This window comes from Chiroxiphia lanceolata, chromosome 5 (assembly GCF_009829145.1).
Source record: "Chiroxiphia lanceolata isolate bChiLan1 chromosome 5, bChiLan1.pri, whole genome shotgun sequence".
In the NCBI taxonomy this organism is placed as follows: Eukaryota; Metazoa; Chordata; class Aves; order Passeriformes; family Pipridae; genus Chiroxiphia; species Chiroxiphia lanceolata.
Genome location: NC_045641.1, coordinates 15,683,214 through 15,709,344, shown reverse-complemented (window position 1 = coordinate 15,709,344; position 26,131 = coordinate 15,683,214). Strand labels below are relative to the sequence as shown.

At 43.1% G+C, this 26,131-nt stretch overlaps 1 protein-coding gene across 5 annotated transcripts in view; it reads left to right on the top strand.

Moving 5' to 3' along the window:
- The window catches only part of CELSR1 (cadherin EGF LAG seven-pass G-type receptor 1), a 167,923-nt gene that overhangs the window by 101,689 nt on the left and 40,103 nt on the right, over positions 1-26,131 (top strand). For all 5 annotated transcript variants that reach the window (XM_032688465.1, XM_032688463.1, XM_032688460.1 and 2 more), the window contains exons 6-12: positions 16,279-16,436; positions 17,501-17,664; positions 18,658-18,783; positions 23,697-23,863; positions 24,319-24,504; positions 24,830-24,943; positions 25,263-25,437. In XM_032688465.1, coding sequence (XP_032544356.1) covers positions 16,279-16,436; positions 17,501-17,664; positions 18,658-18,783; positions 23,697-23,863; positions 24,319-24,504; positions 24,830-24,943; positions 25,263-25,437 — 1,090 coding nt within the window. The remainder of the gene's footprint in view (positions 1-16,278; positions 16,437-17,500; positions 17,665-18,657; positions 18,784-23,696; positions 23,864-24,318; positions 24,505-24,829; positions 24,944-25,262; positions 25,438-26,131) is intronic.

The following is a 26,131-nucleotide window of genomic DNA, read 5'->3' as shown; positions in this document are numbered from 1 at the left end:
ACTTGGGACAGAAGACTTTACTGAGCCCAGTAGTGAGTAATGTTTTTAATTAAGTGAAAACTTCAAGCCATTCTCCCAAACTTCTGATAGAAATGCAATTTTGTTCAGAATTTGAGATATACCATCAAACTTATGTTAATGTTTTACCTGACTCATTACCTCAGGGTAGAATTCATCATTTGGCACAACATAAAAATGTTTTGCGTATGGACATGTTCCTTTAATTATAGAGGGCACGTACATGTATATTTATGTGCTCCTTATCTTATGTGTTACTTATACATATATGACATCAAAGTTGCTTAAGGACGTTACTGTTCTGTAGGCAGAAGGTCCTTCTGCATCTGCTTAAGGGAGCATAGGATAATTTTACCTCAATGGCAGAAAACCTGAGAAGAGCAGAGAGAAACAAGCTGTCACTGAGTGTCTGATGTGCAGTGCAGTAATTTCTGGGGGTTTGGATGAACAAAGCCTTGAATGACTCACAGAATGACTCACAAAAGTAACAACTGAAAGACCAGGCAGTATGTGTGCGTGAGAACATCTTCCATGGTCAAGAGGTATAAAATGATGGGTGCCTTGGAGAGTATCTCCACCGTACTGTTCTCTTGAGCCTGCAGTCTCATAGGATGAGATATTCAGGACAAATATTACTCTTTTTCCATAACTGGGATAAGGTTTGTTCTCATATCTGGTAATCAGTAGTAAGCTGCTGTTCTTTCACTCCTTCCTTGCGTGTCTTCAGACTGAAGAGAGCCATGGTTGTTGTTTCAGATACTTGACTGTCTTAGGAGTAGCCCACTCTTTCAGAGTGGTTCCATCCCTGTGCACTTCCCGCCCAGCAGAACCCAGACCTGCATTTAGCCTGAAGACAACTGCTGCAGAAAACAGGCAAATTCTTCTGTTAGAGATAAACTTGAAAGAAATGAGGGCTGCTTAGGGTTGATCTTTGGTGTGTTGTGAATTCAAAGCACAGGAGGTGCATTGCTCTCATAGACTCACTTATGCATTCAAAATTCTCCTACCTGTGGTGAGTGGTGGTTTCTCTTGAGTTAACTGGCCTTCATCTGGGGCAAGCTGTGGCTTGAGTATCACTGAAGACTGAGCTAATACTGTAGAGATTTAGCTGTCAGCCCACTCATGCGCTAGAATTTACCAGTACCTTCCCTTCCCAGGGAGTTTTATCCTTCATCCACTGGCTGAAAGCTGTTTCCAAGTGCCAAAACACCCTCTATTTCAGTGCCAAGTCCCACACTGTAATTTATTTTCCATACCTCAGGTGCCTGCTGCAGCTTTCCCCTTGTGCTTGCTCTGCCGGCGGGTGAGTGGGCGGAAAGGCGGCTTTCTCCCTCACCTGTGGGTTCCTCTGCCAAAACTGATCCTGAAGGGTTATTTGCCCATGCCCATACAGCTGTGCTATGGTGCCAGCAGACCTTATTTTTTGAAGTCTGCATCCACAAATCCTCCATACTGTGGATCACTAGTAGTGCCCACAGAGTGGTTGTTGATGCCAGGGGTAGCAATATGCCTGAGCAAAAACAATGAACTCCATACCTGTGAGACCTCAGTGAGCCCCATTTGCTCGTGTGATCTGAGTGGTGGCTCTCTAGCACTGTTGGACAGAGCTCGTGTGCCTTGCTGTGCTCCAGACGGAGCTACAGGCAGCTGAGGGTCTTGAGGATGATGTGGGTTTGGGACTACTGTCAGCTCAAGTGGGATGAAGCTGTTTGCAACAGAGGAACAGATCCCATCTGCACTTCCTTGGGACTCGAGATGAAAGGTAAGGAAGGGCAGGGTCCTGGAGGAAAAGTCAGGAAGAAAAAGCAACCCCAGGCCAGGTCAGGGCTTCACTTGATGCTGTTCCTGTAGCTAGTCAGGCAATATGGTGGTCAGAAAGAGGAATGTTATATGGAAGCTCTGTGAATATAAATGTCCAAAGAGGCATAAATTGAGAGTATACCTGAAGATAGTATCTGTCAGTGCTCTTACTGTTAAAATAAAACAAAAAACATCTGCAGGTCTGTTTTGAACCACCCACCTTCACTCCATGCACACTCTTCATCTCCATGTGCAATTTTTATCATGCCCAAGTGTACTGGTTTTGCCTGGGGTAGAGTGGACTTTCTTCACAGGAGCTAGTATGGGCTATGTTTTGGATTTGTGCTGATATGACAGTGATGTTTTCATTACTGCTGAGAAGTGCTTGCACTTTTCTGCTCCTCAGACTGCCCCACCTGCAAGGAGGCTGGAGGTGCACAAGGAGTTGGGAGGGGACGCAGCTGACTCCAGCTGACCACAGGGGTATCCCATGACAGAAGGGAAGAAGAGGGAAGGGGTGGGTGTTCACAGTGATGGCATTTATCTTCCCAAGTCAGTGTTAAACATGATGGAACTCTGCTTTCCTGTGTGCGCAGCTTTTGCTTTACCTATTAAATTGTCTTTATCTCAACCCACAAGTTTTCTCACTTTTACCCTTCTGATTCTCTCCCCCATCCTGTTGTGGGGAAACTGAGCAAGCAGCTGTGTGTTCTCCAGGCTTAGCTGCTTGCTGGGGTTAAACCATAACACTAAGCAAGAAATAAGCACTTTGCAATAGGCCTGTTGTTCAGCAGCTTCAGGATAAAGACTGTCTACAGTGGGCAGGAGAAAAGGCCTTGAGATAAAAAATGCAATGTTTGCCTGACAAGTTTGGATATGTAAATGGAAGGTTGTTGGATTTTGAGTTTGTTGAATGTTTGTATTTTGGGATCAGGGAGGAGGAGCATCCCCCATTTTCTAAATTAGGAAGAAAAATCAGCCAGTTTCTTTGCTTGACTTTTTTGCACAGACACCTTTCAGATCCCTAGTCCAATGGCAGCTCCTGATGTAGCAAAAGGAAAAGGCCGGGTAAATGTACAAACTTGACAGACAGCCCAATGAACCCATTGAGCTCCCAAGGGAGACGTGAGCATGGAAGCAGCAGCCTCAGGAAGCAGGAACTAGGAGTGTGCAGCAGCCAGCAGGGCCCACCACTAGGTGTAGAGGGGCAGTACACTGCAGCAAGGGTGGCACAAATTCACCTTAGATGTGTCGTGTCCTGCTGGAGCATGCCTGGTTCATATGAGCACCTGCTTCAGCTGACTGCATAGCAAGCATAAGCTCTTGAGTTCATCTTGTACAACCTCTGCATTTTCTCATACTCTTACGTGCATTATGACCGCTGCTCATCAGCAGAATTACCTTTAAGATTATGTTTATAGCAAATCTCTAACGTTCATCACTGCCTTTGTTTTACTAGAGCCTCTGTTTTGATACTGGGAGCTTGTGTCACACAACTGCCTTACAGTGACCAGAGCCAGAGCATGGCTGAAAGACTTGAGGAGACATATGCAAAACTTCCCTTTTAAAAACTCAGATCCAATCCTGTTCTCCCACCCAAAACCCAGCTGGGACCATATTTCATACAGCCACAAGTCACTGGGGTAGCGACAGATACCCCTAAAAAATTAGGGTGAACTGGTGCAATTGTGTACAACTGGAAGCTTGGTGGCCACTTGCGATCCCTTGCCATGGGCAGGCAGGATGTGCCCTTCAGTCCAAGGGTACAAGCACAAATGGCACAGGCGGTCACAGGCAGTGGGAGTGGTGCTGGTCGGTGTTGGAGAGGTTAATGTAGCGCTTTGTTTTGAAGAGGGTGGGATGTGCACAGCAACCTCTGACTGTCTGCTGCAGAGACAAGCACAAACCCTGCTGGCTACAGCACACGTGCCCCTGTACCAGGTGCCTATGGAGCTGACAGATATGTTATCTCATTTCCTTCTGAAAACACAGACCGTCTCTGATGATGGCAAGTTCATCTATTATGGAAATATATTCTGTATTCAGGACTGACAATTGATTTTGCCACTTGGCCTTGGAAAAAAAAGGCAGATATCAACGTTGTAGTGAAACTCAGATTGTGACAACTGTGCCAAAAGACACGCGTGACACTGGTAATTGCTTTCTGTCCTATAAAAGGAACTAATTCTTGTTAGAAGTTCTGGGTTCTCACCACCCTGTTCCCCCAGGAGCAACAGGTAAACAGGAGCATCATGCAGTGGGCTCAGCACAGGCTTCCCTGTACCACCCTATCCCTGTGCTGCCCCTTGAGTGGAAAGTTCCCATTCCAGTACAAACACCTTGTTTGCTCAGCTCTTGGTCTCCCTGCTGAGCCTGCCAAGGAAGCTGCCAGTGCTGTGGGTGATTTATGAGGCAGGCACATGCCTGTAGCTGAATAGGGATTGCCAGCTCCTTGGAGAAGTGCCACATAGCTGCCACCAGCTAGGCATAACTTCTAGTCATTGGACACAGGGTGAAAGACACTGCCCTCATGTATCCAGGACACCCCCCAGTATCGTTTACTTCTTAATCTGAACAGTCAAGAAAAGTGGTTGGCAATTAAATTCTTAGGTGGGTATTAGGTATTACCCCTTTTTCTGGGGAGCACCTCTCACACCAGAGCAGCGTTGCCCCAGCTGAGTATTGAGTTTTGTAACTTGGTTGGAAAAGACAGAGCCCAACAGAAGTCAAATAACTGGAAATGCAATTAGTAATAAAGGCTGGGTATGACTTGTGCAAATGTCTATCACTGGTGACATCTGAGCAGATGTAATTGTGATCTCAGGGAGAATTTATGAAGTTAATCCTCATGGTGGCTTCCAGACTAATTTGTTAAGGGATTGAGGGAGATTTTCTAAATAAACAATGCACTTGTTGAAGATTATGGTAATGCCACTGTTGATCAGATGTGGGCCCTGCCAGAGTTTGGATTTTACTGGCTCAGATTGACTTGCTGTGTTTACAGCATCTGTGATCAACACAGACCTGCTCCAGCATTGCTTGGCATTCTGTGATAAAGAAAAATGCAGAAGGGTAATTGCAACTGTCAAGCGAACACTGGGGGTAGGAAGGTACTGGAAATACTGGAGACGTCATTCAGTTAGGAGCAACCTACTTCTCTGAGCATATTTTTCCAGGAAGAAATAGAGTTTTGTGGCATTTCCAAACCTAAATTCATAATATTTCTAAAAAATGCCAATATAGCTTTTAAAGGCTCTCTCAAATGTGTAAGGCAGAAAGCACGTTACAATTTAGTGCTTCCTCTTAAAACAAACCACATATTCTTACTTAAGATTTAGCAATATTTCTTCAAATTTTATCATTTCTGTCTCACCTATTTCATGGTGAATATTTAATAGTGGAATGTACTGCAGGGGCCTAGAGGCCAGTGGTGTTACAGCAAGGAAGAGGTTGTGGATAGTGCTAACTTCCAACAGAGCACGGATGGTAGACTTCACCACATCGTCAATTTGTGCTGGATGCCTTTCCTTCTACGGTAGTTTCATGAGATCAAAAGTTCTGCCATAGCTTAAGCATAAGGAAAGGTTGCAGGACACCAGAACCACAGGGAGCATAACCACAGTCAGTTCATTAGGTCTAGTTTTGAGGACTTGGCTGTACTTATCTGTGTAAGTGCAGGACCTCTTCTTCACAAAGGAAGTTATCAGGGTCTCCTCAGTTATACAAGGAAGAAAAGCAATTCAAGGGAAAAAGTCACTTCCTTTGTTAGCCACAACCAAAATTTTAAGCAGCATCCTGAGAGACAGGCAATTTTAATTTACTTTTCAACTCAAAATGTCAAGGAATTTTGACTGAATTTTGACTTGGATTACCAAGATGGTTAGCCAGAAGGAGGTTATGGTAGTTTTTTCACAACTTTCTTACAAGAACAGAAATTACTGTATCAGCAGAGTATTGTGCTTTTTTGGTGAGCAGGCTTGTATACTGGGTGAAGCATATGGTAGGTACTGCTGGAGGCACATGTGCGAGATGAGGGTATGAGGAATTTGTAGCTATGCATTTGTATTACTTATCTATACTATGTATTTTTGGTGCTGGTGGGCATGTCCATTAAAAAAACCTAGCAATTAAAATTACAAACAGCTAGAGGAAAGGAAAGAAATTAGATTTTTCATTGCATATGAGCATTTTTAACATTTAAAGTTCAAAATGTTTTTCTAGTCAAACACATAAAATATGTTCCTTGTGTCTGAATACAAAAGATATAATTTCCCGCATGTTCAGAACTCAATTTTTAAAATGCCATGAGAAAAGGTAATCTCAGAAAAAATAGTTCAGTTTATGAGTAATTTCCTGGCTTTCTGGCTGATGATTCAAAGACTCACATCCTTACTGAGGTCAAATTCATCCTCTCCAACCCAAATCCAGAGGATCATCAATGAAAATCCTGGTCTAGGTAAGACCATAGATTTGCTATATAGAAACTGAAGCTTGACAGATTCTGATAAGATACAATATATAATTATAATATATATAATATGCAATATCATTAATAGTGAAGGTGTATCATCTTCATGATAATATGCCCACAGTTCTGATAGTCTCACTGTTCCTTGAAATCTTTAAATCAAGTCAGTATTTCCCTTTCTAAAGGAAAATTTTTGCTTGGATGCAAGTCATGTTATTAAGCAGGACTCACTAGGTGATGTTCTGTGGTTATATAAAGCAAAAGACTGATTAGATGAGAACATGATTCCCATCCTGAAAATGTGGCAGAATCCTCCTCACCTCGAACTCCCACCTGTAATATTGAAATTGGGAAGCCTAGAGCTTAGAGCAGGAGAAACAAATGTTGCTGCACATTTGCCCTGTTTGTAGACTCTTCCGTGGCATATACCACTCCCTCAGTGGGACTTTGGTCTGGCCTGTGACGACCATTTACATTCCTAACATCTCCTGAAAAGCACTGAAGGACTGCCTGGCTAATATTTACTTTTTCTTGGTCTTGAATGTGGTTGCAGAGCCCTTGCAGGTGTTAGTGGGTGTAAGGGGGTGGGAGGTGGGCAGCTGATCTGCCCTTGCAGAACAGGCACACGTGAGCCTGGACTTTAAAAGCCCCTCCCTGCAATTCACATGATATTTATTCATGTGGATTTCAATTAATAATAATTGGTTTCATTGGTTTTTGTTTGGTTATTTTTTTTTTCCCCCGGTACAGGGTAAGTGCAAAGTGATTGATATCTGGGAAAGGAAATCAGGATTTGGCTGTGGAGCGACATTCCATTGTCTTGACACAAAATAACAAATAACTCGACTCTAAATCTGTGTCTCGGGAAATTAAAGTGTAAAGCAGTGAAAGTCATTTGGAGGTCATTGAGATGTAAAGTGTGACCTGCTCCCCAGGCCTGAGTAGCTCAGCTCTCAGTGACAGCTTTGAGAAATCTCTCAGGCGACTGGGGAAGAGAGGGCAAGCTCGTACCCAGTGCCTGGCTCTTTCTCTCCCCCGCCTGCTTTTGGAAGTGTTGTTCTCACAGAGTTTGCAAACACCACCTGAAAACACTAGTCGTTGTGGTGGCGATTTTATATGCAAACACAAACAGTAACTTTTCAGAAACCACCCACAGGGTTTTCACTCTGCCAGTGACAGTAGGGACCATGTCTTGTCAAAACCAGCCTGAGCCCCTACTCTTTTGGAAGCCTCATCTTTGGCAAGGCAGCTCAGTACTTACTCCTCTCATTCCTGGGTTTTAAAAGGCTTAACTTGTGTACCTATTTACAGCAATTGCTGCCACTCTACATCTGTGCCCACCCTACACCTGAACTGAGTGTCAGCTGTGTGGCTTTCCTCCTGGTGTAGGGCTCTCAGGTCACCCTGGGGAACCTGACACCCAGTGGTGCTCCTTGAGCCCATGTTTGCTCAAGCCATCTGACACCTCTGGACTGTAAAAATCTGCAGATGTAATGGCATCTCCCAAAATGGTGATTTTCAGCTCTTTCTGAAGGCTGAGGAGGTGCAAGGGACCTCCATGAGATTTGGCAGACTCTGAGTGACCCTTGGCTCACCTTAAGGCCATGAGGACAGTGCTTGAAGGCTACACTGTGCAGCCCAGCCTGGCAAGGGCTTCTGCAAAGCCAGTGGAGTCATGGAAATGGCACTTCAGGTATTTGGTGCAAGTTCTTTGAAGTGCACTCTTATCTCCATTTAATCATGCAGTAAATCTACAGTAGCTTGCTGATTTCCAGTAACTTTTCAGGTATTATGCATCTGTCTGTGCAGCGAGAGGAAGCGGCACTTTGCAATCACCTGGTCATGCAACACTCTGTGTACCAGGAGACCCTTGCATAGATCCAGCCATGGAGTCAGGGGAGAGCCCATGGAAAAGTGTGGGATTCCTGGATTTTATAGACTGAAATGTGACTCCATTATCCACATTAAGCAGCAGTTTGCTTGGCAATCTGCTGTGATGGTGATTGCCAGGGATGTGTCCAGGAAGGAGTTAGTTGCTGTGCGTAAGTGTCAAGGTGTGCTATATCTAGGTATTTCTTGGACTCTGAGAGCAACAACACTCACATCCTGGATGCAAAATTATTTTGTAAAATCTACAAGATTTATATAAAGCCAAAGATATTTGAGAACGGAAGGTAGATAGGGACAAATTGCAAAGAGAGAAGGGTTTGCTGAAGTGGGAGAGGGCAGCATGTGAAGGAGAACAAGGATGTTCTTCCAGCATCCTCCTCATGCTCTTCTTTCCCAGTTCTCCAAGGATGCTGGAAGAACATCCTTGTCGGTGGAAGGGAGGGAAGCAGCAAAATAAGCTGAAAAAGGGTTCACAGGGCAGGAGAGGTCAGGGGGAAGGCACCCCTGACAGATCAGGGGCAGATCAGAAGGGAGGAGAGGACCAGAACATGGACAAGGGCACCCTAACCATGGTTAGTGGTGTCTCCCACAGGGAAAGCTGAATGTTGTCTTGAGGAGTGGCCATGGTCTCTTTACAGGCAAAACAGGTCCTTGTTGTGTCACTGATTTAGCATCAAAGAGCTGAGAAGCATCTGGGAATACACATTTGAGGATAAAATTTCAATTTGCAGACAGGGAAAACTCTTTCTTCCCATCAGCGCTACAGCAGCCCTTGACAAAAGTAGTCAAATCGTAGAATATACCCTTTGTAGTAGCTGGATGATGTTTGTGCAGATACTGGTCACAGTGTGGAGGCAAGGAGCACATCTGGACGCTGTGTCTGTGTGACAGTGGCTTTTCACAGCCTCACTGCCATTGACCACATGTTGGGACAGGAGGGCTGCTCCCCATCTGTGCCCTAGCACTGAACAAGCAGCAGCAGTTCAGGCCGGTGCCATTCACTGGTGCCAGATCTCATAGCTGTGCCTAAAGCCTCCTGCTTTGAATATCAAAGTTTAGCCTCTGGATGCAGCCCTGAAGGAGATAACAAATGAGGCCAGTAAAACTCGCTTGACTTTGTGGCCCAGCCCGGATCCTGACGACTGGTGTTGCAGGGCGTTTCTCTAGGAAAAGGAACTGGTCTGGTGGCTTTTCAGGATTTGCATTTTTGATTCACTGATGGGAAGCTTTCATTTTGGTTTTCCTTTTCACTGTCACAGGTTCTCATGTTTCTGTACAGACTTGAGCCAAATTTGTATAAAGAAATGCCATTAAAATATTCAGTGAATAAAGGGGATACAAGCATCAAAGAAGTAAAGGGGTTTATGTGACATGATTTGTCCTGCCTTTCCCTGGTGACTAATCGGCATGTGGAAAAGATTCGCTGTTCTTCACACCGCCTATTTTAAAGGTGCTCTGGCAATCTGTAGAAAAAAACGCTAAAAAGCAAGGATTAACATAAGTGGTTTGTCTAATCTGGCGTAATTTGGAGTGGTCTGCAAGTCCACTCTAAGCTTCTCCGGCATTTCCTGGTCTCTCCCCCGGGATTGCAAGCACGGTGCTTTCCCTGTTTATTTTTTTTCCTGTTTATTTATTTATTTTCCTTGTGGGGGGGCCGGGCTCAGGCAGCTTGCCCAGGGAGACCGCCGCCGCCGTGGGCCCTTAATGAGCTTTTTGACCACTGAAGCAGCACAGCATCGCCTGGGAATCGGAGGGGGTTTCTCCCTTCGCCGCGTCAGATCGCAGGGCAGGGGCCGGCGGGTTAACGAAGGAGCCGGGGCGGCTGGCGGGCTGCCTAATGAGCGCCGGGGAACCGGGCAGGGGGGACCCCGGCGGCGGACGGAGCCCCGGCAACAGCATCCAGCGGGACTCGATGCCAGTTGCTCCATTTTTCCCCATTATTACTGTAGCTGGAAGCGTTAGAAAACGAAGAGCCCCAAAGGGTATGATTATGAGGCATTTTCCACCCAGCACTTTTGGGGGTGGTCGGTTCTGGAACCGGCACATTAACAATGCAGAGGAGAGCTTTTTTGGTATTAAAAAAATAACTAGGAAACAGATTCTTTTTAACCTTTAACCACTCCAAACAGCCAATAAATCATTAGCTACTGATTAACAAAAACAGAAGGGTAACTTATTGTCTGGTAAGCAAACTCTTGGAATCAGTGAAAGGCTGGCACTGGCTTCAGGATTGCTTTTCTTCTTACACATTTGCACTTATTAAAAAGACAAATAAGCCAAGCTCTGCATATTAAGCTATGCCATGCAAAGCATTTTGCTAAAACACTAACTTTCTAAAATGGATAGATTTTTGATGTATTTGCTGAGCTAAGCAAATGCATTATTTACTCTCTTCAGCATCCTGTCTGTCCCCCAAAACCAGGTCTCCTCGTGCCAAGCATAACGAGGTAGGTTGTGTCTCATCTGCAAGCGTTCCCAGTTTGTGTTCTCTAGGTCTTGGCCATACTTACAGTCTGCTGCTGAATCGTCTCCTCAGCTCCTTCAAAAGATTTAATTGGGTGACTAAAGCAGGCGGAAGACCTCCTAGCCGAGATCTGGACTGGAGAGCACAGCTTTCAATTCAGTCTGAGTTCAGGAAATATCCATGATGTTGGAACACTCTCTCCCATGGCCAACCAAAACCACTCTCCCTCTTTCTATCTGTGAGAAAAGTCAAGTGGCAATTTTTTATCTACGAATGGAAGTTGGAAAGAAGTGTTCTGGTAGAAGAAAAGTTTGTGAGACTTTTGGAAAAGACTATTATCTTGCAGATTAACTGATAGAAGGGTGAGATGCAGGAATCTGAGTGTCAACACTGCTGCTGATTGACTAAACAAACATTTGCATTTTGGAGTATTACTGTTACATGTACAGTATCTAGTCTGGTTTAATTCAAAATAAGTCTACCAAAGATTGGACTATTTGCTTAAACCTCTCCAACAATTTTGCATCCTGACTTTTGGAAACAGTAGAATATATAATGTAAAAGTAAAACAGTTAAGTATTTAAGACAAGCTTTCCATTGTCCGTTAATCCATATGTCTGTCCATTCACAGTGCATTATTAGACCATCTGTGTCTTTAATGAGTAACTGTGTAGGCTCTCATAGTTTAAATATTTACTTTAACATAATAGAGAATCCACATGAAACTGAGATACATGAGAATATCCATGTCCGATGTTTTAAGTGGAATGGGAGTGGATTTTTGTAGTAGATTTGCAAACTATAAACAGATGTGTTTTGATGACCTTCTCTCCTTTATCTGGTCTCCATTTATAAAACACAAGTTCACAGATTAAGCTTCTCAGGGTTTTTCATGCGCCTGAGAAAATCTACATGTGTTCCTTGCTGTTGAAGTTGTGGCGAGAAGTCCAAACATTGGTCTGTACTTGGTTTTCATGAAAATCAGATTTGGCATAGCTGGTGAAATAGCTCCACAGTGGCATTCTTTCACTGCAACCTGAGAAAGTCCCCACAGGTGACCAAAGGGAGTTCCATGTCCTTCTGTAGTTTGAGGAGGTCACTCCTCCACATCACTGCTGAGGACAGCAGATGAGTCTCACTGTTGTCTCCGCTATGGTCAGAATGGGACCTGCACTTTTCAAAAGACATCCTGGAAGACTGTCATTCCTGTAGTTGCAGTCTGCCTGTGACTCTGTCTGGGCAAGGATGAATGTCATGGGTTAGACATGAAATTGGAGATTGTCACTCATAGATCAGAACCACTAATCTCCTTCATGAAAGTTCAGTGAGGCAAAGGTAAGATTTGCCTTTTTAGGTACTTTTTTGGCAATTTTAGGTACCAATTGCAGTAATTTCAGGAACATAATTGTGCTTCATCTTGTTTTACAGATAGAGAAAAAAGTATGTGGCTTCTGCTCTCACACATTGATCCTGAGACAGGGCTGCTTCTTTCTCTTCTCCAAGTGACTCTGTATGTGATTGTAACAAGAAAACACAGGAGTTGGTATAACAAACAAAATGAATTTCAATATGAGGTGCACAGAATGTTTGAGGAGTCACTACCTAATGGTGATAAAACACTGCAACACTCAGGGCTGCTTTTTATTCCTTTTCTTTTGAGTCCAGGAATAATCTACTTCTTTCATAGTTTGTTTAAGGGAGACCAAGTTCTCCCTCTGGCACTGCTTGGTACCTCATCTTGCTACTCAATTTTACAGCATGTGGTCTTTGAAGTTTGAATCCCAACCTCTCTCTGGACAAGCACTAACTGAAAAGGCAGCCTTTAGCGTTAGGTAGCAAAAGATAAATTTTCAGCCCCATGAGCAGGAACTCAGTTACATGACTTGCATTACCATTAATGGGGGTCATGCTGGTAAATTCCTGTACACCACATTGCACATTTACTCATGAGTGCAGAATTGGCACAGCTAATGAAACTTGCCTTTCGTCTAGCGTGGTGTTTCAGGAGATGAGTCTGACAGGCAGAAAGGACTGCTAAGTACCCAGATGAAAGTCTGGCTTTTAACTCCTTGAACATATTTCCAGAAAATAATAGTGTGAACTAATGCTAGTTAGTATTAGCTGTTCCTACTGTTAGGGATCAATCTTGCTCCAATAGGACTTCATCAAGGCAAAGATCATGCCTGAAATGTAAATCTGTGTGCTATCACTTAGTGCTGGTAATTCACTTTCTTGTGCATTTTCCAAGTAGTGCTTGCTGTTACTTATTTTTTTTCAAACATAAGCCAGTCCTCTGCTGATACCAGCTTCTATAATCATAAACAAATTAAGTTATTTTTTATAATTTTCATCCCTGCTGCTCTCCCAAAGGTGATCCCTCCTATGGATGAGCATCACCTGGTGATTTCCAGCCTACGTTACTCATGGGCATCTCATATCCCTTTGTTCTTTTACTGTGTCCATTGTAGTGATAGCATCTTCTCATATCCAGACCTCTTACTCAGCCTTTACTTTGCTAGACTAAACACACCAAGTCCATTTTGCCTGTTTGATAAGGTAAGCTTTGCATTGCTCTGGCTGCTATTCTGTGCACTTGGTGTAGTTGGAAGGTATTTTTAATAAATGAAATCAGAATTGCCCACAATATTCTATCCTACTCAGTGTCATGAAATTTCCCTAATATGCATCTCTACAACAACCCAGTGTTGCATTTTAATCTCACCATGATCCCTAATTGTTTTGTAATCAACTAGTAGGGGTTTTTTTCTTATTTTTCACCATTTAGTGCTGATTGTCTCTGAGTCTGCAAGAGGAATTCTTTACATTATATCCCAAGTTTCATGTTGTGGGATTAATTCTCTTTCTTGCATACAACTGTTCAAAATCATTCTTTTTTTTAATGCATGATGCTCTAAATATTCTTTGCATCACCAGCAACCTATATTTAGTATTAATCAAAATATTAAATGAAGAAAATCTATTTACTGATTCAATTCTGTAGGAGCTCCTAACTTAGGCTTCCTTTGTTCCACTCTTTTATTTATTTCACATTATTTCAGTTATAAAGTATTCCCTATGCTAGCTGTTGAGAAGATGAGTAGTGTAGTACTTGCCCCATATTTTGAGTCCTTGTCCCATTAAATCACTCAGAAAATATCTCTTTCTTTTCCCAACATATTCTTCCATTTTGCTAAAAAGCCTGTTCCATCAAATGAGCCTTTAATGTGGTCAGAAAATCAGTATGCGTTTGAACTAAGTCTGGCCTGAACTGCCAATACATTTCTTTTTGTTCAATGAAATATTCCCTTTCTTCTTCATCACTTTATGATTCTGTGTGGTCATCAGAGCTGAAGAGATCTGCACTGCAATGAACAGTCAACATCTAGAGAAACACTTTGCAGTTTCTATGTTAAATAAAAGTAGAAAAAAAAATCAATTTTCCACTGCAGCTAGTGACTGTGAAGGAGCAGCTGCAAACTGCTGAGTCTCATCAGGTTGCAATCGTGATTAACATTGGGCAGATCCCCCCTGCTGCGAGAATAAATACCCCGCCTTTGTCAAGGCTCCCATGTAAGAAACAATAGATTATTTCAGTGAAGCACAAGAACATAAATGTTAATCGAATCATTCCTTCGAATGAATAGAAGCAGCACCCAGAATGTAAACATTTTAATTTTGGAAGGGAAGGTCTGTCTGCCTGTCCGTTGGTTAATTTTCTATGTATTTTTTCATTTACTTTGAAAAGCTGCTCACTAACATTGCCATCATTGCATACAATAACATTTTCAGCACTGCAAATACATATGCTTCCTGTCTTTCCAAGCTAGACAGTGGCAAAGTCCAGGGAGTATCGGAAAAAATAAAATCAGCTTTAATATCACTCAAGAGAGGTCAAAACCTTTTACTGAATAACTGCCAAATTATGTGATCACATTAGTTCTTGGTGAAGGAAATGGAACATACTTTCCAACTGGAATCGACACCAGGAAACGCATTTTAAAAATGTTTTTATACATTGGGATAATTACCCTTAAAAAGAAATCTGTCTCTCTTTACAGATGATGAAAGTGTTTTTAAGTATTTTAACAAATTTGTGTGTGTATAAGCGAAACAAAAAGAAGTGATTTATCCCCTTACTGCTTCCTTGCTTGCTGTACAAATACAGAATTTCAGAACGCAGTTGAGCAATACATGTTTTAAAGTGAGCATACAGGAAACTACTTTGATGCCCAGACATCTTCATTTTCATATGGTTGCAACTATTGTTGATCAACACATCATAAAAATATGTTTTGACTTTCAGTTGTGCTGTGTGTCTGGTCAGATCCTGCAGACTTCGCTCCTGTGGGGTATCAGTTTGCCCACAGAAGAACAGCAGCAAAGCCAGTTGAGTTCAGCTCGTTGCTTCTCTTGTACCCACAATGTCCTCAGAGGTCCTGCACCAGTAGTAGATGAGAACTCCTTAACTCTATATGAACACTGAACTTGGAAAAGGTTTTCCTATAGAATTTGCTAGTTCTTCACCGAGGCCGCTGTGCTACTTTTATATGTGCACCCTTTTTTAACAGTCATAATGCACTTCTCCCCTGGACAGATCTGTCTCTTAAGTTTCTACACAGCAGATATCATCTCCTGCCAGTCATGCTGGGATACATCTTGTCAGTTACAAAATTAGTGGAGATGAAGAATGTGTTTGTGGTGGAAGAACAGAAGTTTGATGGTTGGGATTGAATTCCTGGTGGTCCCATAGGCTTTCCTGTCTGTTGAGATCACTGAATTTCCCCAGATGTTGGTAGGTGCTGAAGTGGGGAGAACAACAACTGACAGCAGGTGCTTGGCAGAGTGAGCCAGAAACAGTGAAGATGTGAAGCTGAGTGTGATAATTCTGGTTTTGTGGCCCGTGTTCACCGGGGCATGTTGTGATTGGTAGGAGTTTCCTGCTACCTGGGAGAAGCCAGAGATGAGGGAAAGCCACAGTTTTTATTGTCCCTCTAAAACACACCTTTTTCCCATCTCCGTGCTGCACCTGCAGTGTCAGTCTGTGTGCCTGGACCAAAGCGTCTGCATGAGCAAGCATATTTCTATCCATTATTTTTGATTGTCCAGCTCCACAGGTCACTGTCTCTATTCTCCTGTAACTAGCAACTGGGGACTTCTCAGAAGGCTCAGCAATGGGCAGTGGTATTTCATGCGCTCCATCATGTAGCTGGAACAATCAAGCTTCAGCTAAGCTCCCTCCCAGTCATCAGACAACCTCTCACTACAGCCTTTATAAGGGCCTGAACTCAGTTTCTGGCAGTCCTGACAGAGTACACCCATCAGAGAAAATTTGATTTAAGCCTTTAGCCTCACTTATAATATTACATCATTTTAGGGTTTTCATTCACTTGAGGTGAAGAGGTGCAAAGTGAAGACAGTTTATTAGACTTTACTATGCAGAAGTGAGAAAACACCTCTTTGGGGTTTTTCCTTGCCTAAATGTTATAGAATAGCTTAACTTTTGCTGTTCTCTTTACACAGTCTACTTTTGTCCCTTTTGGGGGGGTAGTAAGAAGTATGTTGTCGAGCTGACTGAACCAGCATTTAAATCCCATGTGTATGTAGCGCTGTATGACATGTGCCATTTATTTTTTTGAAGCCAAACATTGGCCGATTAGGAATTCCCCATGGGCCTTCTGGAGAGAAGGTGGCTGTGGTGACTGTGGACGACTGTGACACAGCAGTGGCTGTGCGCTTTGGGAGCCTCATTGGAAACTATACCTGTGCTGCCCAGGGGACTCAGACCGGCTCAAAAAAGTAAGGATTCCTTATATTTTTGTTTTCCACTCATTCTCTTCTTCCAGTGGAGAGTCAACAGGATGCAATTAACCACTAAGCACTAAGCAATTAACCAGTAAGTTGGAAAAGGAGATATGATTTAACAAGAAAAAGTAACGAGGTTTAGTTTGGGAGGTGGAATTTGTTGGAGGCTACTGCAAGGGTCAGTACACCGAATTCCTTTTAAAATTAAAACCCAAAAACAAGAAAAAAAATACCTGAAGGTCAGTGCATCTACTTGGTGTGAAAATGTAGACAGAAGGGCAAATAAAATGTCAGACTTTATTAATGAAGGAGATGGCTGAAGAGCTTATTACTTTCATCATTTAAGTTAAAAGTCCTATCTTGACATAGAAATAAAGGAGGTACAGAAAAGGCCATTGAAAATCATTAGTTGTGAAAAAAGGTTTCCTGAGAGGTAAGACCAAAAAACATTAGTACTTTTGAATTTAAAGAGAAGATGAACAGTAAGCAACATAGAGGGGATATAAAGTAATGAGTGATAGCAGAAAGACCATTGGTGCTCTAATCCCAAAAGAAGGGCACACCATTAAAATTGGGACTAATTCAAACTGACGAGATGATACACTTCTCACACAGTGTGGTGTCATTTAGTAGAACCTGCATCCACTAAATGTAATTAAGACTAAGATTTTCAGAGGCTTTTAAAAGGGTTGGCACTATATAATAATTAAGTCATTATATAAAAATGTACAGCATCTCAACCTTTGTGCTGAGCAGCATAAGCCAGTCCCTACATGACTGGGATTAGAAACAAGCATCCTGTGGCTGCACATTTTTCCATAATTTTCACTTTCTTCTTCATATTTACCACTATTAGGGACAAGTCACTGGATTCTCTATGCCTATAACAGCTTCTAAGTTAAAAGTTAGTGTTTCTGGAAGTGCTCATGTAGCAGAGGGAGGTGCATGGCAACACGGATAGACTAAACAGCTCAAATGTGCTTATGGAAGCAGCAATATAAAGAACAAAACAAACCAAACTATTTGCAAGAAATTATGAGCAATTCTTTTTTTTTCAGATCTTTGGACCTAACTGGTCCGCTTCTCCTTGGTGGTGTCCCAAACTTGCCTGAAGATTTCCCAGTGCACAACAGGCAGTTTATTGGCTGCATGAGGAACCTCTCCATTGACAGCAAGCCCATCGACATGGCCAGTTTCATCGCCAATAATGGCACTCTGCCAGGTATGAGCGACTAGCACCCCAAAAATCAACACAAGAAAGGTCTCTGCCACAGCTGTGTGTGTAGCCAGGCTTAGGGTGTTGAAGGGGCCAGCACTGGGAGGAACCCCAGGAAGGAGCAGGAAACAGAGGGGTCTGAAATTATGCTTGTCCCCCTGTTAGCACTGCTGAGGGCAAAGCAGCCAAGTGGCAAGGTTGCTGGGCATTGTGCTGCCACCGTGCCTCTGGCGTGGCTGCATCCAGACCTCATTTGTTTGAGCAAGGTGCAGTCCTTGCCTGTGCCAGAGAGGCACACAATAGCCTGTGGCACAGGGCACACTTCCAGGATTAGGCAGCACACAGGAAAGGACTGGGCTTGTTTAGACCTTCTGCATTGCTAGGAGTTTCACCCAGAATTTACTGCTAAATGAACTTTTCTTCTTCTATTTTTTTAGCTACCTTTCAAATGTCATCTTGCTCTGAAAGCCAGTGAGATTAGTTCATGAAAAAAGACAGCACTTTTAATGACTTTTTAATAAATTGTCTTTGTTCTGTAAACAAAATTCTGAAATCCCTCAAATCTGAAACCTGCTTCATGAGGCAGCCTGTTGGAGGTTCTGATTTGGTTTCCAGCCTTGGATCCCTGATCAGGATTAGTTCTGGTGATTAGGTGTACAGAATGTTGTCATCATCCTAAAACTGGCCCTTACACACAAAAATGGCAAGTCTTTTCTGTCCATGCTGCTGAAGGTCTGAAGTATGTTGTGTTGATCGTGCATTAAGAACAGAGTCGTAGCATACACTTTTGATAGATAGATTTGTCTCTATGAATTTGACATATGATCAGCACACATGAACTTTGCCATCCACATTTTGCTTCACTGACTTCACTTCTTCTTAAAAAGAAAGCAAAAAACTCAAACTTATGTCGTGTCTTTACATAAAAACTCAAATACAATCATTTAGAGCCTTTTTCTTGTTAAAACCTTGCAAAGTAGTGGTTTTCCTCAATTTCAGGCTGTGCAGCGCAGAGGAACTATTGTGAAACCAACTGGTGCCAGAACGGAGGCACATGCATCAACAAGTGGAACATGTACATCTGTGAGTGCCCCGTACGCTACGGAGGGAAAAACTGTGAGCAAGGTAGGATGCAAAGACCTCTTCATACACTGTCACGTGTGCACGTTTCATTACCTGTCATTAATATCTCATAGCATGTATGTCAAACTGTCATGCTTAAGGGTAACAGAAGATTGCAGTTGAGACTAAAAGTCACCCGTTATCTATCTGAAATAATTTTGGAGATCACTTACGTAGTAGATGACATACTGTCATGAATAACAGCAGCTTGCATTGATTTACTTACATAAGCAAAGTCGTTCCAAAGAACTTGGCAGTATTCAGTAATTTGTTTATAGTAAAATGCCTGATCCTAAGCCCCTTTAAATCAGTGGAAAGAATCCCGCTGACTTTATTGAGCTTTGACTCAACCCAGGGATCAGTATGCAGTTTTAATCACCACTTTCTTGGCAGGAAGGCATTCTCTGCTAAGTATGAGCACTTTCAGTTTTACTGGGTTTTTCTTTGATTGAACACAATGTGCGTATATGTGTAAAACCTCATTAATAAAGGATAAGGAAGGAGCAGCAGGTGAGTTTTATAAGGTGTGAACGACTTGCAGTTTCTTCCCTAGAAGCAAGAGGTCATCTCTGTGGGGAGTCCCATGGGGTTGGTGCCGTAAGGTGGCTATTCCTTTGGAGTCTTCCTGGAGGCTTCCAGAAAGGAAAACCTGCTTATATTAGGCATGGCTTTCCTAGAAACAGAAGGCCAAATTCTGGCCCCTGATGCAGATGTGTTAGGTCTTTGCTTCCCTTATCCCTTGTGACACTTAGCCTAGAATAATTTGTGTTGTGATCAAGGATTTTGTTCTTTTGATGTATCTACCCCAAACCAGAAATTCTGGATTGCTCTCAGCAGAGTGTGGACCCTGGAATTGCAGCTGACCTGCACGCACCACAGGGATTTGCAAACCCCTTTAGCACAATATACCTCAGCCTGGGCCAGATCTAGGTCTTGGCAGCTTCTCTCCCCTTACCTGAGAAGCAGCAGCTCAGGAGGAGAGGACACATGGTTAAGTTTTTGTCTTGGAATTAAGGGTTTGTAGAGTGAGGAACAGGAAAAAGGACTGATGGGATGGAGACCTCTTCCTATGTTCCACCTCATGCAGAGCCCAGAGCTGCTATTACTGCCCCTGGCGAGGTACCTGCTTTCTGTAGCAGCTCCTCAAGTATTCTGAGCTTCACAGGTTTGTATGAAGATCTGATTTTCCCATGTGTCTCATGCCAGGTATCTTTGTTGGTGAAGTTCTGCTGTTTTTGTCATGACCAGCTGATCTCTGTGGTACAAACCCATGCTGATGTATCCTGAGGGAGTGCCAGGGCCCAGCTCTGCTATAACCTGTGCTTGTGTAAATGGGGAGTAGTGCTATCACATGCAAAGACTATCCTTCCCTCTGTCTTTATCTTAGTTTTCAGGTGGAAATTCAGAATTTGACCAAACGTGTGTTTTATTTGTCGTTTTCTTATCACATATTTAAGACCAAACCGTAAAGTTTGAGACTTAGAAAATCACCTCAGAACTGCCCTGTATACATCACTGGAAACTCATTATAAGTTCAGGTAATAGAAGTGATGACAGTCACATCAGCACTGCCTCCCTTGCACCAGCAGTCACCTCTGCCTCCAGCACTGTGATTCCTGCATGCCCCCTCTGACACTCTCAAACTCCAGGTTCTTGCTGATGCCTCAATTTGTGGGGTTTTTCTGAAGTTTGAGGGCAGCAGGCTGCTTGCTTCTTTGATGGTATTTGTAGGCCAGAGTGTCCCTATGGAAAAATTGCCAGCCAAGAAAGAAACTAATTTTTCTGGAATGTGACCAAAGATTTCAGCAGCCTGAAGTTAAAGTCAGGAGGAATCACAGATATGCAATACTCCTGGCTTTCAGGTTGCTCAGTTGAATACTCAACTATGATCCTAGCAGCATTAGCTATTATTGGGTAGCTATTTTTAAAAAAGTCTTAGGTAGAATATTTGCATTCTTGTGTAGGAGTGATTGACTGCTGCATTTCTTCAATCCCTTTGGCAGTGCAGGATCTGCTTCAGGCTCACAGACGACAAAGACTTTGGCAGGTTACCAATCCACCTTTTTTGATTTCCTGCTCTTCAGAAATTCTGGGATCTGGTTTGCACTAGTGAGGATGGGGTGTTTTAACCTCACCATCCTCCTAGGACCTGCTAACTAACCTTCTGGTAGCTCCCATCTCCCTCTGCTGACATATAGAAGGGAGATAAAATTAAGAAAAAATTAGTTTCACCTTTATTGTAATTTAATTCTTTTAAAGTATCAGGTATTGCAATGCTGTGAAGAAGATCTAGCAGCTGTGTCTGACTCTTGGATGGCCAATGTCATTGCACTAGCCTTGGGCTGACCACCACAGGTCTGCACATAAACATAAGCTTTCACATGTCCTACACCCAAACTGCAGGTGATGTCCCATGGGATGTTGGCAGCGTGTTTCCCCAGGCCCTCTGTCTCCACAGGGCGTGGTCCTCATGTCTTTCTGCTAGCCTGTTAAATGTAGTAGTCTTCTTAAAAGGGTACGTAGATACACAGGTAGTGCTTCGAAGTGACAGACCCTGAGAACACAATTAGTTCTCATCCCTGCATCGCTGATGGCAGGGAGGTGCTGTGCTGGGAAGCGCGTGCGCTCGCCTCTGTGGTGACAGGGGTGGTTAGGTCACATCTGGGTACACTGGATGTGGCCACCAGCCCCACCATGGTTCCAGGCGTGGTCCCAGGCATGAGGAAGGGCTGGGGGAAAGAGGGAGGTCAGAGCGGGCTGACAGATGGATTTCTATTTTAACAGCAGGGGAAGGTGCACCCTGGCCCCAGGGAAGGGAAGAGAGTTGGGAGGAGGTGTGGGAAGGGAATGGTATTTGCAAGTACAGAAAGTCACCACCGGTGAGAAAAGAAAGAAGGTGGCTAATTACCATGCCAGTCCAGTTCTCCCAGGAGCAAAGCCAAAACACTTCCAAACAGCATTGCCAGCCTCCAGCAGGTGGGAAGCCCACAAGGTTTGCATCCTGGTTCTGCTCTCCAGAGGCAGATGGACTTAAAAGTCTCAGCAACTGTCTAGAAAACCAGCAGCAAAGTTGGTAGTTGAGGTCATTGTGAAGGTCAGCAGGGTAGAGGAGGAAGGATAAGGCTGACTTTTGCACAGGTGGAGCAGAAGAAGGAAATAATGCTGCTCAACACCATGGTCCTGGTTACTTTTACATTGATGTGGTGCAGTGTGGGCTCATGAATTGTGCCCTCACCCAGACAGCCAGAACTTAAGCACTGTGTTCAAGTTATAAGCAAGCTGGAGACATCTGTATCTGGTGACAAACTTCTTTAAATTGCTGTGTGGTTTTCAAGAGCAAGCTACACTGCAGTTGTTCCACCACATGCTCTTGCTGGCATTCATAGAGGACTGAGTATGAATGCAAAAGGGAGATCACAGCAGCAGGGAGAAGGACTGTCCTTTGGGGCTGCCTGCACTTAGCCTGGTGGGGGGTGGTTGGGTAACCACCTCTTAGAGAAGGGCAAGTCAGATTTCACTTCTGGCTTGGCTAGTGATAGCCCATTAGTCCCTGACATCTTGTTTCTCACAAATAGGGAGATAAAGGGCTTGCACTTTTCCTCTAACCCCTTCACTCCAGTCCCAACCCCAGCCTTTCCTTTTAGAGACACCAGCAAGGCAGACATATCAGAATTTGGGGTTTGGGTTTATTCCTCAAAAAAATGAACCTTCATATCAACTTTATTCCATTTTCTGCTATGGTGTCATCCCTCCACCTTTTTCTAAGGACTTGCCATCTTATAGTAGTGCACGTGCATTTGTATATACATGATCTGTCCTAGTACAAAAAAAAGGTGTCAGAAGTGTCAGTAGATTATGGTAGTGTGGAGCAGAAGGGGAAAGACTGTTAAGACCTGTCATCTCACTGACCATCTACATGGACTCAGCACATGAGAAAATAAAAGGCTGGAGACTAATCTAGGAGTTGTACCCAGTGTTTGAGGTCTGCTTCCACTGGCAAAAAGCTGCCATGAATGTCACCAACATGCCCACAAATAAGGATGTCAGGCAGGGGTTGACTGCAAATCCTTCTACAAGGTGCCATGCATGGTGGAGGTGTCATATGAGGTGCTGCAAATAGCACAGAGCTCCCATGGCTTAGTTTGTGCTTTTAATCAGTGGGATCAACTAATCCATGGTACTGTAGCTCCTGTTACCTAAGGTAACAACTTTAAAAGTCCAATGGGTGGGTGTTCCCCGATTTTCCATCAGCAAAGTACTTTCCATTGAAGGCTGTCATCAGTGTCTCCCTGTAGGAGCTGTGTTCTTGCAAGGTTAGAGAGGAGGGCAACTCTTCAGCCATCAGCTCGAGATATTTAAGGCAGATGATTTAGGCAATTCCACACAAGCTTTCTCGCTGTGAAAGGGCTATGTAGCAGGGACGGCTAAATAATCAGGCCCTGGAGTATTCGTAATTAATTCATATTTCCTGTTGCATCTCAGCCTTTTCCTGTGTTTAATCTGTTAATTAGAAGAAGGTAATCAAGGGTATGTTGAAAATATCTGCGGCAACTGTTGCCTTCATACTTCCTGCTCTGTCCACCCACTCATCAGCAGAATTGTATCAGCAGAGATCTTGAGTTTACCTTTCTAGGAACAGCTCTCACCTTGGTAATGCCATAGCAGCGTGGAGGTGCTGCCTTTCAGCACAGGCAAGATGCCTACCCCACAACAAGGGAAGGTTGTGAATTTCCAGTATTATCAACTGCTTCACAGTAACTCCCCTAGACTGGCTCTTAATCCATAGTAGATTAAATATAGCTCAGTGGAAGAGGGACTAGCTACCTTGTGTTATCACTGCAACAGACAATCATTTTTCTTCTTAACCTTTGTCCTGAAGGATATCAACTGTTTCTCTTCTGTATTTTGATCTACAGCAATGCCTTCTCCTCAGCGTTTCAGTGGTGAAAGCATTATCATTTGGAGTGACCTTGACATTACCATCTCTGTGCCGTGGTACATTGGGCTGATGTTCAGAACTCGGAAAGTCAATGGCATGCTAATGCAAGCCAATGCTGGGGCTGCATCCAAGATCAACATTCAGGTAAAAATGTGGCTGCCTTCGGTTAGAAAAGAATTCATTCTCCCCCATCAGTGGATATGACCAGATGAACTACATAGCTTCATGCACACAGCTGAATGCACATCAATAAAAACATATTATTACTTTAGTGGTTTACAAAGATCAAAAGATGAATGATCAAAATATCATAAAAATCATATTCATCGGTTTAAGATTATTTTTTTTAACCGGAGGTAGTAGTACGCCTTAATATAGATGCAAAAAATGTATCTATTGTTTTGGGGTTTTTTTGTCCATAAGGTAAGTTGGAGTCTGAATGTCCAAAGTTACACTGGGAGTTCTTGCAAGCATTCGTTTTGTCTTTACTCTTTGGACTTTTTTTCCTTTTTGGGTTGTCTTAGGAAATGTTATTATCGTGCCCTCTCCTTCCAAAGCATCCAATCCAATGCAAAAGACTTTTTTTTTTTCCCCAACAGATACTGAACAACTACGTGCAGTTTGAAGTGTACAGTGGCCTGAGCCAGGTTGCTAGTTTGACGATGAGCCAGTCACGAGTCAGTGATGGGGAGTGGCATCATTTACTGATAGAGCTGAAGAGTGCTAAAGATGGTAAAGATCTCAAGTACCTCGCTGTCATGTCCTTGGACTACGGGATGTACCAGGTAAGGCAGCATCATAACTTTCCAGCTAAGCACTGCAGAAATGTTTTTAGGAGAAAGTAGGATAAAGGACCTGGACATATGCTGTGAGACATTTTCTGTGGTGATTTGTGTCTAATGAATAATATTAATTTATTAAGCCTAATGATAAGATATCTTATGAAGAAGTCTTGAAAAAGACACGTTCCAATGCCTGGTTCCTTACTGCTTTTTTAGTTTTTCTGTAATCTACTGTCAGCTATTGCTTGACTCCATCACTACAGAAAGCAGGCTGGCTGTGTAACAGAGGGTGATAGTGCTTCTAATTGTCTGTCCTTTTCCTCAACAGAGCACTGTACAGATTGGAAATCAACTACCTGGACTGAAAATGAAAAGCATCATTGTGGGAGGTGTATCTGGAGACCAAGTCTCTGTTCAGCAGGGATTTTATGGATGTATGCAGGTATGAAATGAAAAGTGTAGCAATAGATTTTGAACTTGTGAGAAAATACCCAGGTGAAAATGTGGGGGTTTCTTTTTCATCCATGCTCAAACATTTCTGTTTCCTTCATAATCTAAGAATTAAAATAGTAAAGTCTACCCACTTTCCGAGGTACAAATCTGATCGTACAGGGGAAAAACATCTGAAAAAGAGTCTGATTTGACTCATCAGATGATGTTTCTTTAAAAGTAGCCTCATCAATTAAAGGGAGTAGTGAAACACATAGTACTGTACTCTGAATGAAGACTCTAATTTAAAAATAATTGTCTTTTGTCGCCAGGGAGTAAGAATGGGAGAGACATCTACAAATATAGCGACACTCAACATGAAACAGGCTACCAAGATCAACGTAAAGGAGGGTTGTGAGGTGGATAACCCTTGTGATTCCAACCCGTGTCCCCAGCACAGCTACTGCAGTGATGACTGGGACAGCTACTCCTGTGTCTGCGACCCAGGTAACCTGGTGACCATCCCATGCACTCATCCAGGAGATGGATCACACCTTCGTGCACTCATCAGAAGCAGTGCAGCAGCAGAAGCATGCCTGTAAAGTGTTCATCTTCTGATTCTTCCTTTTCCACTCAGTATTATCTTTCTCACTCTTACCCATAGCACCTTGAAACTGCAGTCATGGGCTAAGGATCTAGGCAACGTATCCACCAAACAAAAAGACAATCTCTGGTCCAAAGGACTCCTGTGCACCTCCCCTTTTCTTTTCTCTGTTTTTTTTTTTTACTTTTCATTTTCTTTCCCAGCCTTTTCTGCTGTTAAATTTCAGTCTCTCACTCTGCATCCTAATCAAGATACTTTGAATGTTTTCTCTGTTTTGGTGCGTGGAGCCAGCACATGCTGTCAGTACCCAGCACAGTCACCTCCCATACACGCAGCAAAAGAATACAAAACTATTTGTAGCACATGCCCTGAATATAAAACTGGGAACCAAAGGCACAAGGGTGCCTCAAGCATGGTAACAGACTGTCAAAAAGAATGGCCCATTATCATTTTGGCTGTACTATTTTCCCATTTTGAGAAGGAAAAGAGTACCTTATTTCTGACAGTATCTTAGGGGGAATCTACTGATTATTGTAGGCAGTCTTTTGGAGACATGCAAATTGTAAATTACAATGGTTGATCTAATTTTATGACCTT